The sequence below is a fragment of the Enoplosus armatus genome, chromosome 9 (genome assembly GCF_043641665.1).
Source record: "Enoplosus armatus isolate fEnoArm2 chromosome 9, fEnoArm2.hap1, whole genome shotgun sequence".
In the NCBI taxonomy this organism is placed as follows: domain Eukaryota; kingdom Metazoa; phylum Chordata; class Actinopteri; order Centrarchiformes; family Enoplosidae; genus Enoplosus; species Enoplosus armatus.
In genome coordinates, this window is record NC_092188.1 from 5,109,428 (window position 1) to 5,125,189 (window position 15,762).

The window sequence follows — 15,762 nt, forward strand, 5'->3', positions numbered from 1 at the left end:
TGAGTTTATTCTTGCAGGTTTAACCTTTTTTCATCTGTGTCCTCTTTTCCAGGTGTGGCTGGTAGAGTAGCACAAGGTAGAGGACTGGACCCCCTCACCCCTTCCCTTGCTGTCCTGTCAGGGAGAGCAGAGTCTGTGTTTGTTTTTTCTTTTTGTTTTTTTTAATTTTTTCTGCCCGGACACAACCCGCAAACTTGTGAATTCATGATCACATGACCGTGGATATGGACGCAGTCCTGTCCGACTTTGTCCGTTCCACTGGAGCTGAACCAGGATTGGCCAGAGATCTGCTAGAGGGTGAGTTGCAGAGTATTTCATAATACCACTGCTATGAGACAGTGACAGTGTGATTGACACATTGTCTAGTGCACATGCTACACAATAATGGAAACTTGGGACTGATGAATGGAGTAGGCTTGATTTTTGTCCAATCATTCTCTATCAAATCAAGTTAATCTTAAAGAGCAAACTTGTCAAATTAGTTAGGTCTTCATCAAATGTTTTCAGTTAATTTGCACTTTGATTCCCTTTATTTTTATCCTTTACTCTAGTCTTTGTTCACTCCATCCCTTACACAATATAACTAAGAAAAAAAAAGGGGGGGGGGGGGGGGGGGGTCATATGAAGCTGACAGCTGGTGATGTGATGAGCAGCATCCAAATTGACCGTTGTCTCAGTCAGTGCTTTTGGCTTGCTGTTAATTAGACTATCATACAGGAACAGAAGGAAGATATAGCTGGAGTCAACAGGGCTCCTGTTGCCTAGCAGCAACACAAGTTGCAGATAAGAATATGGGTTAAAAATGCAATGCAACGCAGTGAACAGCAGCAAGCCAGCGAGCCGAGACGTGCTCCAAATTCTGATATTTACCCAAGTGAAGGAATGCGCCAGTGGCCTTTACATAAGATAAGCCTATGATTGCATTGAGTTGTGGTAAATATTTAAGCTCCATTAAGGACGTGTCATTAAAAACAAGATTCAGGCTGTCATGCTGGACCTGGTGGCTCATACAGATGTTCATATCTCTCTCTCTTTGTCTGTAGGCAAGAACTGGGATTTTACTGCTGCCCTCAGTGACTTTGAACAGCTGCGACAGGTGCATGCTGGGAACCTAGCGTATTCTTTCGCAGAAGAGAGGACTTACCTCCCTCCCGAAAAGGAGATGGCCAGGGTAGGAAGGCCTCTACTCCACCGCCAAGATGAGGTGGTGCAAGGTGAGGCCACCAGGTTTTTATGTTGCATAACATAATGTTACTGGTAGATAATGTTACCAGGTTTTTAGATAACTACAAAGAATTACCTGTAAAAATCCCCCTTTCTCCACTTTCTCTCCTTTCAGCCACAGAAAAGCGCCTGTCGAGGGGCATTTCCCACGCCAGTTCAACCATCGTGTCCCTGGCCCGCTCACACGTCTCAAGCACTGGAGGTAGCAGTAGTGAGCCACTTCTGGACACGCCGCTGTGCACTTTCCAACTACCAGACCTCACCGTGTACCGGGATGACTTCCGTGGCTTCATCGAGAGGGACCTTATCGAGCAGTCGATGATGGTGGCCTTGGAGCATGCAGGTGAGAAGAACTGAACACTAACTCACATATGAGATTCCAGGATTTGAATGCAGGGGTTCCTGTTTAAGGCCCTGATCAGACAGGACGCAGCTTTTACAGTAAGAGGCATCTTTTTCCAGTTGTTTTCTATAGGCAGTAAGCGTCTTCAGCACTGATCACGCACTCTGATGCCTTGAGTTGAAAAAACGTAAACTCGGAGCAGAAAAGCGCCTGACGTCATTTGCGTTTTTTCCCCATTGTCCAGTGATATGAATTGAGAGGCGGGCCTTCTGTGGTGGTGAGACCTGTGAGTTTGCTTCACAGCAAAATCACAGTTAGGCTAAGAACAGGTGATTCGGAGGTTGCCTAGCAACAATAAAAAAAAACGCAGCAAGTCTCTTCTCTCTTTTTTTTTTTTTTTAAATTGTAGACTTCTGCAAAACAGGCAGCGCAGTGCGTCTCTGATTCTCTGTTACACGGCATCACATCACATGCATCTCTGTGTGTGTTGATACAGAGCTACTACAGAGGATTTACAACTGATTCGCCACACATCATATAGTGGACATCACCACACAAAAGCAACCAATCATACATCAAGCAACCATACATTCAAATGTAGTGCCTTGCATATAACATCACATCACTGGAAAGCTAGAACATAACAGATAATTGAGAATTACACAATCAGTTATATTGTGTAACCATCCAAATGGAAATTTAAATTTATTTGAGGAATTATGATTTTAATTTCCCATAGGCCTTTTTCAGGGAGGACATTATGACATGTCGCAGTAGGAAAAGCCCCGGTGTAAATAATAAAATGGATGATGGCGGAATTTCATTTAGCTGTTTCGGTTTCAGGGTGCTGGCATTGTGCATGCTGACTGACTGTTACACTATTGTGGCTCACTGGGATACTTTAATACTGCAGAACTGAGTTATTGTTATTAGTAAGGCCTTTTGTCCTCAACCCATAGAACAGTCATTTTGTTTTTGCACATTCATATTGTAATTATATACTTTAATTTCAAAACAAGATAATCATTTAGGAAAATGACTGCTGACATAAAAGTAGTAAACTGTTCTATATTCTTTAATAATACTGAGTCATGTGACTAGTTTCCTAGTTTCCAACATGGAAATCTAGCTTTGACACAACATGATTATCATCCAGACCACTTCCTTTTTTCCATTTGGAAAGGACTACAGCAATTGTTTTGGATTAACACCGTGCCATATTTGTAATGCAAACAGGTAAGCTAAGTTTTTCCTATTTTTCTGCAGGGCGACTGAACTGGTGGACGAAAGTGGTTTCAAACTGTCAGAGTCTGCTGCCTCTGGCAACAAGTGGGGACGGAAATTGCCTGTTACACGCAGCCTCGCTTGGTGAGTATCACGGACCTTTCAAACAGGACCCTAATACTGTGCAGGTTCACACTCCATTAGCATTCATCAAGAGAGCTTCATTGTTAGTTTAAGCACTAATTGCATTTTACAATGTTGCAGTGCACATTCACTTAGCCTTTGTGGCCCACTTAGGAGCCCTAGCCCTGAAAATTAATAATGTCCTGACTAATGTGCAGGCGTTGTTCAAGCCCTTGTAGTGCATCACCTGAACAGTAGATGTGAAAGTAATATTCCTGTGCTTAACCTGAGCTTTTTTAATGGCAGAAATATCTACAAATTCAGCTTTTCATTTATTGATTTGCAGTAAATTTATTTCTTTTGGTATTTCAATAAGAGAATTAGTGTCTTTTAAACATGTCAACACAAAAAAAACATTTAAAAAAAGCTCCTGAAACACCTGCTGCTCTTCATTATTTTTTTGTTATTATACATATAACATTTTGTTGATGTGTTAAATGTTCTGTTTTCAATTGCAGGTATGTGGGGTTTTCATGACCGGGACCTGATGCTACGGAAGTCCCTGTATGCGCTGATGGATCACGGGTTGGAGAGGGATGCACTGAAGCGCAGGTGGAGGTGGCAGCAGACCCAGCAGAACAAAGAGGTCTGTTATAGAGGCTGCACATTTCTTCAGGTCATCTTTGTAACTCTGTGATGACTGTACGAGGGAAGTGGTAGTCTAAAGCATAGAGAGCTGTTGCTAGTTTGACTCCTTTGACCAAATGGGACAAAATATACAGGGACAATGGACAAGTCAAGGCCTTTACATGCTTCCTATGCCAGATAGTGCATACCTGCCTGCAGCTGCTCGCACGTCTGCAGTAATATATTTGAAATGTCAAGTGGCCACAGCTCATTTTAGATGTGTATGATAATCATGGCCTAGACTTATATACTTGATAATTTGGTGTACCAGTCCTATACAAGTCAGTTACTTGTAGTTACATGTAATTCTGTCGTATTTGTACAATCCAAGGTTGAAAAATAAAATAAAAAACGGAACATTATAGGCATTATAAAAGTACACTGGCAGAACAGTTGTATCTCTTTTTGTCAATTTATGCTTTCTTGACAACATGCGGATGACTGTATCAAACGCAAACAGTGGTTTCAGATTGTTTTATCATCACCCTACTGGAAAACTATATTGTCTGTAAGTGCTGGTATGATTCTCTTGATCAAAACCCCAGAAAGAGACTGTTTGAGTTGTGTATGCTCTACACTTTACTTCCAATGTTCTGCAAAGGCAAAAAGAACATCTTTAGAGCCTTTTTTTTTTACAGAAGTCAATGACTTTTCTCCACATGAAAGAAAGCCTAACAGCACACTAAGTATATTTTCCAAAGTGGTTGCAGACAGCATGCAGACACCCATGGAGGAGATGCCACACAAATGACTGCTTAATTCTTCCAACAGCTACCACAGAGGTGTCCTTAAGCAAATCACTTAAACCAAAATTGCTCCAGTGGAGCTGCACAGTGGCTTGCAGTAGAGGACTGTGGCCGCACTTTTCTGAATGTACTGGAGGTGAATAGAGACATTGATTCTGAGGAAAAAACATAAGCTGTTTCCTTCTGTCCATATATGGAGGTTAAAAACATGATATTGACGAGGGTTCTGTTGCTACTGTGTGAACGACACAGGGATTTTTAAAGGCTCTAGTTAAATTTCAACAACTCAGTTCTCCCCAGTTGTCAGGATGTAACCTTGTGGTAAGACGCCATATCGTCAGTGCATGCTTTTGTGACATTTGACACTCCCTCTCTAAATGGCAAATGTGTGTGTGTGTGTGTGTGTGTGTGTCCTTCCTTTCTCCTCAGTCTGGTCTGGTGTACACGGAGGAGGAGTGGCAGAAAGAGTGGAATGAACTGTTGAAGCTTGCCTCCAGTGAGCCGAGAATACACTACAGCACCAACGGCACCAACGGGTAAGGTCTGGCTCAGACAATGCAGGGACTGTTAACCCAACACACACTTTAGTCACACTCATGTTTTTATTCATGAACAAACAACTGCGCTCACAATCAGAACTGAGTGGCTGGCCCTCATTTTAGTCAATCTGCTATTTATTGTAACAAGCATCAGTTCACTGGGTTAAATATACTGGCAGAGCTCTATAATACAAACGCTTAATGTGGTTCCAATTACTTTTATGTGTAAAACCAGTTTAATTATCTCTCAATATTCTTACTCTCAAATGTTATGAAGTTTGTGGCCCACCAAGTCATGAGGAATCCATTAATAAGACCGATAAAAATGTACAGTCTGCTTTAAACTTTGATTCTCTGGTTTTGCAAGAGTATTAGCAATTCTGTTTCTATTAACCAAAAGCTGTGTTGTTGTTGTCCTCAGGGCGGAGTCCTCAGATGAACCTGTGTATGAGAGTTTGGAGGAGTTTCACGTCTTTGTCTTGGCTCACGTCCTCAGAAGACCCATAGTGGTGGTGGCCGACACCATGCTGAGGGACTCTGGAGGAGAGGGTAAATATGCCAGAAGCTTCACATTGCTAATGGACCATGTACTGATCATAATTTCATCTTATAATTCATCCTCAGAAAGATTAGTCATATACAGAATTTGCACTACACTGAGACAATAACAAGGAAGTATTTGAAAGAAAACAGTTTATGTTGTTTTTGGGTGGTCCGTCCGTCTCATTCTGTGAACGCCTGAAAGGAATTTCTTCAATTTTGGCACAAACGTCCACTTGATACAAGGATGAACTGATTAGAATTTGGGGTTGAAAGGTCAAAGGTCACTGTGACCTCACAAAACACTCAAGAATTTATATTTCACAGTTGAATAGACACTTACAGGCTTTCCTCCATCTCGTACATTCAGCTTTTCACTTGTATATGTATAAACAATATATATTCACTGGAATCACACCAAGTATTCACTACATATATTATATGAGTGTGGACAGACATGTAGTTTGACTGGTTGGCGGAGGCATACAAACGTGGGGCGGTATTGGTCGGTGACTGTCAGTGAAAGTTGTCAGTGACTGATGACTTGCCTGAGTTGCCCTAATGAAGTAAACACCACCCATCTGGTATCTTAAGCAGGTTAAAACAAACAATACTACTGTCAAATACTGTGTGACCCATTTCTTTCTCATAAAACAAATGTGCAAACTCACATACATTTTTCTTTACAAAAAGCAACCTACAGCACTCCTGTTAGGGAATAAAGCAACGACTGTAATAGTTTGATAATTGTGGTAGCTGTTAATTTGCTTTATTATTATATCAGAGACAGATTTCAGAGATTTAGGATTTGAGTTGAAAGCTAAGTTTTATTTTTTGGCTCAAATCCACACAGGAAAGAGTGCTGAGGTCTTGCTTTTCAGATGCTTAATGTCCTTGTTACTCTTCCCTAGCCTTTGCTCCCATCCCGTTCGGAGGCATCTACCTACCACTGGAAGTGCCAGCTGCCAAGTGCCATCGCTCGCCTCTGGTCCTGGCATACGACCAGGCGCACTTTTCTGCCCTGGTCTCCATGGAGCAGAAGGACAGCTCCAAAGAGCAAGGTAATGCACTGCAGCATCTGAATATTGATTTTCTTTTTTCTTTTTCTTTTTTTTTGCAGCCTCCTAGTAAGCAGTTGACATTTTAAAGCTATAAATCACAGCACATCAATCATAGGTATAATACTTTTTACATAGATTTCTCCTGAGAAGATTTGCTGAAAAATCAAAGACCTCAAATAATTTTCACATAGAGTTTTCTGACTTTATGGCTTGGTGCTTTTGCTTCATGGGTCAGTCTTTTTTTAATATTGACCATAGTGGTTTATTTAAGAGTGGTGACTAATGGCCACTGGGGCTTTTGAGTATATCCAGTGATCTCTGTAGCTCAACACCAAGCAAGCAAGCAAAGACCGCCTTCCAGTGCTGGAGTTGAATGATTTTGATGACAGTTCGACTAACAAAATTATAGGTTTCAAGATTGACATTTAATCAAGACCTGTATTGGGTGAGAATTTAAAACTGTGAGTCTAAATGCTGTTTCTTATGTTTTTCACCTCATAAGAGTGGTGACTTTTGCTCACACTGACGTTTGTGCACAAATTACAAGTTTATCCTTGAAAGTCAAGACATCGCCCAGACATTGAATTGTTCACCAGTCTAAAAATATCAGATTGGACCATCCAAAAACAATATTGGTCAGACTCAGCAGGCTAGACGTTAAAATAGAACGTGAAAGAATTGATTGCACTCAGAAGTATTTTTGTCTGCAGACAATTCAGAGTGCCGGATTAAAAAGTTTTAACTTTTCTTCTAAGAATACTTTTTTTCCCCGTCTCTACCAGCAGTTGTCATCCCTCTCACTGACTCGGAGCACAAAATGCTGCCTCTGCACTTCGCTGTGGACCCTGGCAAAGATTGGGAGTGGGGCAAGGATGACACGGACAACGTGATGCTGGCGAGGTATGATCTCCTTCTTCTCTTACGCATTTACATCCATTTGTGTTTGTCAGCTCAAATGTATTCGCAAGGTGCCTTTTTACAAATGTTCACTTGTATGTGTACGTCATTATAGACAGCTGTCCCTTTAGGACCGAGTGTCGGTGTGTAGGGATTGACCCCTGACTCCAGATTAGCGACACTCACTGCCAGTGACAATAAGATTAGCTCTAAATACCTTCTATGAATGGACCAGGGGAAGGAGCACCAAAATAGCAGCTTGGTAAAAATAACCTTCCACCTTATTTACGTCAGTTGATGACACTGTGGATGTCTTATTCCGATGAAATGGTGGCTGGAGATAATATTACATGTGTGGCTGTTTTAATATTGTTTGGAAAAGGTCATTGAGTTAAAAGGCTAGTGCAGAACAAGAGTGCACAACAGCTTGCTTTTAGTGTATTTGCTATCTACTGCACCATTCAGAGCCAAATTACCAGTTATTCAGTCTTATTATCGGCGACCTTTACCATTATCCCAGGGAGCAGCTTAATTTATTTATAGTGGAATAAACTTGTATATGCGCTCACAGTATGTTGTTTCTTGTTGTAAGGCTAGAAATGCTGCATTGTTTTTGGCTGCCTTTGTGTGTTTTTTTTGATCCATTTTCTGTTGTTACACCTTGACTGTTGTCCAATATTATCTTACAAAAAGACCATTATTACATTTTAACATAAAATAACATCATCAGCTACCTAAACAACACCAGTAATTTTATTTCTGTAAGTACGACATTGGAGCTCTGACAGGAAGTGTTGGCCTCCTCTCGCTGAGCTTTAAATTGTTTCTCTCTCTCTCCCTCCCTCTTCCTCCCAGTGTGGCTCTCTCTTTGGAGGCAAAGCTCCAGATGTTACACAGCTACATGACAGTCACCTGGCTGCCCCTGCCCTGTGAGGTAAAGATGAAAGTCCACACTTCCATTCTGAGTCATGTTTGCTCCTCTACAGCAACAGCCAGCTCAGACAACAAGATTATTCATCAGTTTTATTGGACGTCCTGGTTTTGCAACGATATGCAAGATAAATCAGTGATTAAAAAAAAATGAATGAATGAAGTTAATTATTCTTCAACTAACCATGAACGCTGGTTGAGGATTCCAAAGACTCATTCAGTATTTTACCGGCCAACTTGAGTTTTGGAATAAAAAAGAAACCCCAACTCGTAACTTGATTATCAGACTGATGCCAAAGCGACTTCGTAGTAGACGAGACATAGATTTAGTCGCTTGTGGTTAGTGTTAATTTCCCACGCTCATTATAAACAAAGGCAATATTTTTTTTCCATTTCCTTCAGACCAGCTGTCCCCTGACTGCTGTACACAGTGTATTTGAAAACAAACTACACTGGGCCATTCAGGTCATTAAGTCACGCCACACTAACACTGTGACAAAGGTCCTCTTGTGTGCCACATGCTAACATCAGGGCTGGAAGGACAAGTTCAGAGCAGTTTCATGATTGAGCTGCAGGGGCTGGTGGCAATACAGGGATCCTTGTATTAAGATATAATTTAAGGGGATTGTTCTGTTCAACAATGCTACCAGAGGATAGCTGTGTGTCGGCCGTTACTGCTGAAAGATGGGGCATTCTGTAACTGCCTCGTGTTTGAGATCAAAATACTGCGTCATCATGTAGGTCATGTCCTTTCCAAATACAGCATTCTTTATTTTACAGCTTCCTTAACATGTGAAATGTGATATGAAATAGATATGAAAAGGCATTTGGAAACTGAGTCATTTGTTTTTTTTCTGCATTGGTCGGCAAGAAACAGCTCTGTGAATCACTCTTTTCACATCCTCTTTCTTTTTTCCCCTTCCATACCTGAGGGGCATGTGCCTGTACTGTTAGAATTATGCCAGAATGTGACTTTCTCTTTTCCCCCCATTTCTTATGAATATTATATATTTTTGTTTTCTTTGTCGTTGTAATGTGGTGACTGGATTGGGGCCTTATGTACATTTTTCTACAGTATTTTTCCACTAGCTTGTGTTTCTGCTTTGTTTCCTTGCAGCAAGCCCCTCTGGCCCAGCCCGAGTCTCCCACAGCATCGGCAGGAGAGGACGCCCGCACGCCTCCTGACTCAGGAGAGTCAGACAAGGAGTCAGTCAGCAGCAGCTCCAATGGCAACGGCGACACAACCACAGGATCAGCGGTCAATGGAGGCGGGTCCTTGGCCAAGAACAGCTCCTCTTCTTCATCTAGTTCCTCCAGCAGTGGATCGGCAGGGGTGGGAACTGGAACAATGGGGAAGGACAAAACCAAGAAGGAGAAGGACAAGGATAAAGACAAGAAGAGGGCAGACTCTGTGGCCAATAAGCTTGGCAGTTTTGGCAAGAGCCTAGGCAGCAAGCTAAAGAAAAACGTGGGTGGACTGATGACAGGAAAGAACGCTGGAGCTGGAGGTGTCAAGCAGGAGGGTGGGGAGAAGAAGAAGGGCTCATTTAGGGGGAGGAAGGGCAGCAAGGATGGTTCGCCTTCAGCCCACGCCTCAGAGGATTCTGGGAAAGGCTCCCCCTCCTCAGGTAGCGAGCGTCTCAATGGAACGGGGAGCAGTATGAGCAGCAGTGGCGGGAGCAGTACTGAGAGCGATACCTACAAGTACAGCGCAGATGTGAAGGTCAGCCTGGGCATCCTGCGAGCCGCCATGCAAGGTGAGAGGAAATTCATCTTCGCCAGCCTTCTCACTACCAGCAACCGGCAGCCTTTCCAGGAGGAGATGATCCAGCGCTACCTTACCGATGCAGAGGAGCGCTTTCGCGCCGAGCAAGAACAACAGCGTCGTGATGCAGAGAGGAAGGGCGTCACCAACGGCATTCAGCCGCCTAAGAAGGAGACAGTTGGTGGTACAGAGCTGACATACCGGCCGTATGAGGCCAAAGAGGAGCTGTCGGAGAACTCGTCACCTTCCTTCAACCAACTCAAGCCCTCTCCTTTGAGCCCCTCTATGTACTCTGGTGTTATGCCCATCCCCCGGCCGTCCTTCATAGACCAGCCTCCTGCTGCGGCACCCCTCACCCAGCACCTTCATATGCATGGTTACATGGATACTCGGCGCCAGTTAGCTGGCGGCTCTCCGGCAACCTCCTACCCCGGCCTGCCCTCATACGCCACCCTTCCCCGGCACTGCCCCACAACACAGGGTCCCTCCCATCCCCAGTACAATAACTCACAAGGCCCCGCCTCCCTGAGTCCCTCCCGCCTTGCGCCCTCATATCCCCCTGAGTTTGACCCACCAGACTATCCTGGGTCTGAACCCGCTGGTGGGAGTTACACCAATGGTTTCCGGGACATTCGCTCCAACCTAGACTCTCGGAGTGGGCAACCCCCAGTCAGACACTACTCACTGGGCAGCGCCGGTGGTTTGGCCAGCCTGCAGTCCAGCCGCTGTCGGACACCCAGCTGCACCTACTACGGACACCCCGAGACGGGCAACTACTGCTCCTACTGCTACCGGGAAGAGCTGAAAAAGAGGGAGACAGAACCAGCCATCCACAGGTTCTGAATGGACCTTGCTATGGCTTGAATTTGATGAGTGGCCTTTTTCAGTTTAAAATAAATAGATGACCGCTGGGGCGGATCTGCCTCTGACTGGACAAGAGAAAGGCACAACCAGCCCCCTCCCTTTTTTTAGCTGCGTCACTTCCTGTTGGAATAGACAACCTCGGAAAGTGTGTGGGTGGTTTCTGACTGCTGGGGTCACACCTTAGACCATAGAATAAACTAACTGCACTTCTGTTACATTTTGCTGTGGCTCTTATGCAGGCGTTATGTATGAGTGTGTATGAGTGTGTGTGTGTGTGTGTGTGTGTGTGTGTGTGTGTGTGTGTGTGTGTGTGTGTGTGTGCGTGAGCTGCAGGCTCTCCTCCTTTATCAGAGTTTAACGCCTTGCTACTGTCTCCTCCTAGTGGAGAGAATGTATATGGCAGGCACCATACATAACACTCATCAACACACATACAGTACATGCACAGATCTACACTAAGTCAGACTCACACTACTTCATACACAGCGATGCAAGCACAAACAGAGAAGGCACGAGCGTCTCCACTACATTTGTGGTCTGTGATAATGTTTGGATTGGTCCATTAAGGGATGTTAGAGTATTTTGAAGTCACATCCTATTAGGGTGATTTCAGAGTTACACACATTTTACACTACTGTTACTAGATGCTTGCGTCATATGTACCTCGGGAAACAGCAGAATTAATCCTTGTCGAATTGCTTTTTCGTCAGTCACCATTTGCATAATGCAAATTGAAACTACCATGCAATGCTAATGATAAAGCATTCTGTGGGCTGCTGTGGTGCTAATGTTCCAGAATGCAAACACATAAATGTCCATGCATTTAAGACAAATGCTCTGCACTGTTAGAAGTATCTCTTTGGCAAAACAAATATCACCTAAAAGATTCACGTTTTTGTCCAATTCATATACCTATAAATTGGATTATTAAGATGTCAAACATTTGAAGATTAAATGCATTTCGTCACGTTATTAATCAGGCATTGTAGAACAAAAACAGCATAGCAACATAGCACTACGGTAAGATAATGTTCCCAGAGCCTGATCCAGAGTGTTTCATATGTTTGTTAGGTTGTTTCTCTTTCATAGTTTGGTCTTCCTCTTGCTGTAACAATGGTTGGCGTTGAGGCATTTGATTATTGTGGCCAACCCAGGCATGCAATGCTACAAATACCACAAAGACAAAATGTCACATCCAGCACAACAGATTTTGGAGACACCCGTCACATGCGTAACATGCTGTTAAGTTAAATTATTGATGTTACTAAACACATTTTGGATTTCAGACAAGTAAAGCAAATTCACTGATTTGTTATTAAACAAGCGACATAAACTTGCTTTGAAGCAGTGACGGTGTTTGCAGTTGTGACAAATGTCTCCAATTTGTGTTTGCATGATGCAAAGGAATGCATGCACTTTTGTTGGGATGTTGATACCCAATAACATTCACATTGTATTGACAAATTCTAGGTAACAAGTTAACATGCTCTGATGGTTGAGAAACATGTTTCATACAATCTCATGATCACACAAAAGGTTAACTTCAAAGACATACATTCATGGTGTTCTTACTGACATCCTAATGCCTATTGGTCTGGTCGCCCACTGCAAATTCTGAAGTTCTACTGAAGGCGGTTTCATAATATCTGGCATTCGTCCCGCCAAAATCCAGTTGCGTTACCTCTTTTTGCACAAATTCAAGCACTTTCCTGATATCCGTTGATACAAAACTTTTTACTGTTTTTGAAGTGGCCTGACTGTTGTCCTTTGTTCATCTCTGCAGACACTGCCACCTCTGTTCATGGGAAGTCAGGGGCCAGGTCAGAAGGGTTTCTCTAAAGGATTCAGTTACTGTAGAGCTACAGCATTTTGGTGCCGGCGTCACCATCTATCTCAGTTTCCTAGTTGCCTTTTTCAGCATTTGTCCTCGTGGCATCACAGTCCTGTTTGTACGTTGTGCAAGACGAACATCAAGTATCCACTGCTTGCTTCATTGCCTGCAGTTTTTACTACTGCTGCCCCCAAGTTTAACAAATTATCATTTTTATTCTTCTCAGTTATCAACTAGTTGATACTGACTGATGTTCTGTTTTGAGTCTTCCTTATTATAATTTCAAATTCAAGGCTGTTTTAGTTGTACTAATGTCAAAATGACTATTTACATTTGTTATTATCTCCCTGATAAGCCATGGTGAGGAATTTCTTTTGAGGTAGTGTGACTCTAGTTGCCCTCCTCTTGTTTATTGACACTGTTCTATGGCATTAAGTCTAGAAAAGCACAATTTAGTATGCAATTCACTGCCTTGCCCAGTTGAGGGCACTCTTGTTTCTCTCTCAGTCTTCGGAGCTTACCCTCATGACCCACACTCAAACTAAAGACAAAAATGACTAAAACATTGGGGAATTATTTTTACTAGTGCTAATTTAACACTATATTACAATATTTACTACGTTACAAAAGCTGGTCAAGGAAGAAGGGAGTTTTTTTTTTGCTGTGCATTTAAAGTAACACTAGAGTTTTAACCACAATAAAACACTTAAATCATGCTATTTCCCAAAAAAAAAACATTTGCATTTGCTGTGTTTATTTGTGTTGACATGTGTCCATGCTAACATTTTAATTCAGACAAGACCCAAAAAGTGTTCCCTTACTGTGGGAAGGTGATGCCTGTTTTTAAAAATGTGTATGTGTGCGTTCTCTCTCTCCCGCCCTCCAAAGTAATAATTAGCTTACAAAAGCATTTTTTAAATTTTATTTTGTTGCAATGAAACAGATGCCTCAGAAACATGTAAAACATCAGACTTTACAGGCTACAAACACTTTTTTGTATCTAAGAAAAAAAATAGTGAGAGGTTGTATAAATATGTTCCAAGTTATTTTTGTAAGCCCAAAGTTTTACAGTGTTTTTAAAAGGGTAAGAATGTATATTGTTGGACACTAAAACAGGTAGTGATGATAAGCCTGGATTTGGGGTAGAATTGGTGTTTACCAAAAAGTGACATTTTGGCTGTTGAAGGCGACTCCCAGACGGGCCTCTTGATACTCAAGGGTCTCTCATTGCAAACTAATTTCCTCAATGCTGACCTAACAAGATACCATTTGAGAATATATATTTATAGTGAGATTTTTAATAGGTTTCCTTGTGGAATGTTTAGTTGCGACATTTTAGGATGTTCTTTCTCACATGGCTAATTGTCTAGCAGTCTGGCTTTTATTTGTTTGTTGCTTCTTTTTTTTATTTTTTTTATTTGTACATTTTGTTTACTTTTTTCTACAACCACCAATCCGTGCTATGCTAAAACATGACAACGACATGTTCTTGTTGACCCAGCTCGTTTCCTCCAAACCAGAAGAGAAATGGCTCAGAATTAGTTTTGCGACACAGCTGACCCGGTATATTTTTATATATTGTACAACACTGTAATTTCTGTGTGAACAGAATATTCATCATCAGTGTCATTAACATGGAATACTTCGAGTTGCATGGGACTGGAACTGTTGCATGTAAATGGCAATCCCTTTTACCAAATTTGTGCATTATTTTAACTTGATTTCAGTTGTCCTGGTATTTTGATCTGTTTTTATTTTTTATCGTTTTAATGTTTTTGCTTTTCATTTTTTTGAGAGGAGAGTCCTAAGGCTGTGTGACAGTGCAATCTGGATAGAAAGAACATCAGATTTTATGTTTTAGGTTATTATTATTATTATAATTATTAATTTTTTTTGCACCGTTTGAATAAATTCTCATTGTATTTCAAGAATGCTGTGCTTACTCTCTTTTCTGTGTTTAATATGAAAAGAAACCTTTTGCTATCTTGCTGGATCGTAAAAGCTACAACCACATGATCACTGATTTATTCCTTAAAAATATAATTGACAGTCTAATGACATAAAGATGGTTTACACATTTTCAATTAAGTCCATACATAAAGTCTCAGCACTTGGCTGGAATATCTTGGAACTAGAACTGCGACAGATGAAAATAAATTGACGATTATCTGCAATGATATTGATAACTGACTAATTAATTAAGCAATTTGCTTTTAAGCAAAAATGCTTAACATTCCCTGGTTCCAGCCTCTCAATTGTTAAGATTTCATTGTCATATGTGACAGTAAACTGAATGAGTTTTAGACTGTTGGTCAGGTGAAACAAGCAATTAGAACATTTTGTAGACGTGGATATGACTGACAGGTAATTCAAAAATGAAAACAATCGTTAGTTGCAGCTCTACTTGGAATGGACAAAAATCTAGATTTTCTTTATATCTGAAGCCAATTCCAGATAAGTCAGCTTGTTTAAGGTTGTAGGGTGGTGGTGTGAGACTGTCCTCTAACTGGACAGAGTCACCAGAAAGCATCTGTCCAAGTGTCCTTAAGCAAGGCACTGAATCCCTACTGTCATATAGCTCCCAACTCTCTGTGCAGGGTAAGAGAAAACAGAATTTCCTCAATTGTCAATTAAGTATCATATTATTATCTTCTTATTAAAGTGGAGCTGCAGAGACAAACATTGGAAACATTTCAGTGGAATAGAAACAAACTGAACAGATAAACACGGAGCTCAGCCATATATTTTATTGTGAATTTGTTATCGGTGTCGTTCTGTATTACCCTAACCTTGTTGCATTATACATAGTTGAATATCTCCAGCTCTGATGATGCAAGGTCCTGTGTCTGGGACTGTTTTATGTATTAGAGAAATCGGAGACCCTTATGTAATATTGAACAGTTTCCCATGTGGTAAAAAATCCAGACCTCTCTCTATTATAGTTCACAAGGACACCGTCTCACCACCTGTTCGGCAGGACGGACTGTC

At 41.7% G+C, this 15,762-nt stretch overlaps 1 protein-coding gene across 1 annotated transcript; it reads left to right on the top strand.

Annotated features, from left to right (window-relative positions):
* Window positions 1-212: 212 nt before the first annotated feature.
* Window positions 213-11,362, top strand: otud7b (OTU deubiquitinase 7B). Its single transcript, XM_070912194.1, has 11 exons — window positions 213-297; window positions 1,044-1,214; window positions 1,340-1,567; window positions 2,834-2,935; window positions 3,433-3,560; window positions 4,777-4,883; window positions 5,308-5,435; window positions 6,338-6,487; window positions 7,270-7,387; window positions 8,240-8,318; window positions 9,432-11,362. Exons 1-11 carry the CDS (start codon window positions 213-215, stop codon window positions 10,920-10,922), a joined length of 2,787 nt encoding a protein of 928 aa, XP_070768295.1. The 3' UTR covers window positions 10,923-11,362.
* The last annotated feature ends 4,400 nt before the right edge of the window (window positions 11,363-15,762 follow it).

Coding starts and splice junctions, on each gene's coding strand:
- otud7b (XM_070912194.1), top strand. CDS start 213: ATGACCGTGGATATGGACGCAGTCCTGTCCGACTTTGTCCGTTCCACT. Junction 4,884..5,307: donor AGCACCAACGGCACCAACGG/GTAAGGTCTGGC, acceptor TGTTGTCCTCAG/GGCGGAGTCCTCAGATGAAC. Junction 5,436..6,337: donor GAGGGACTCTGGAGGAGAGG/GTAAATATGCCA, acceptor ACTCTTCCCTAG/CCTTTGCTCCCATCCCGTTC.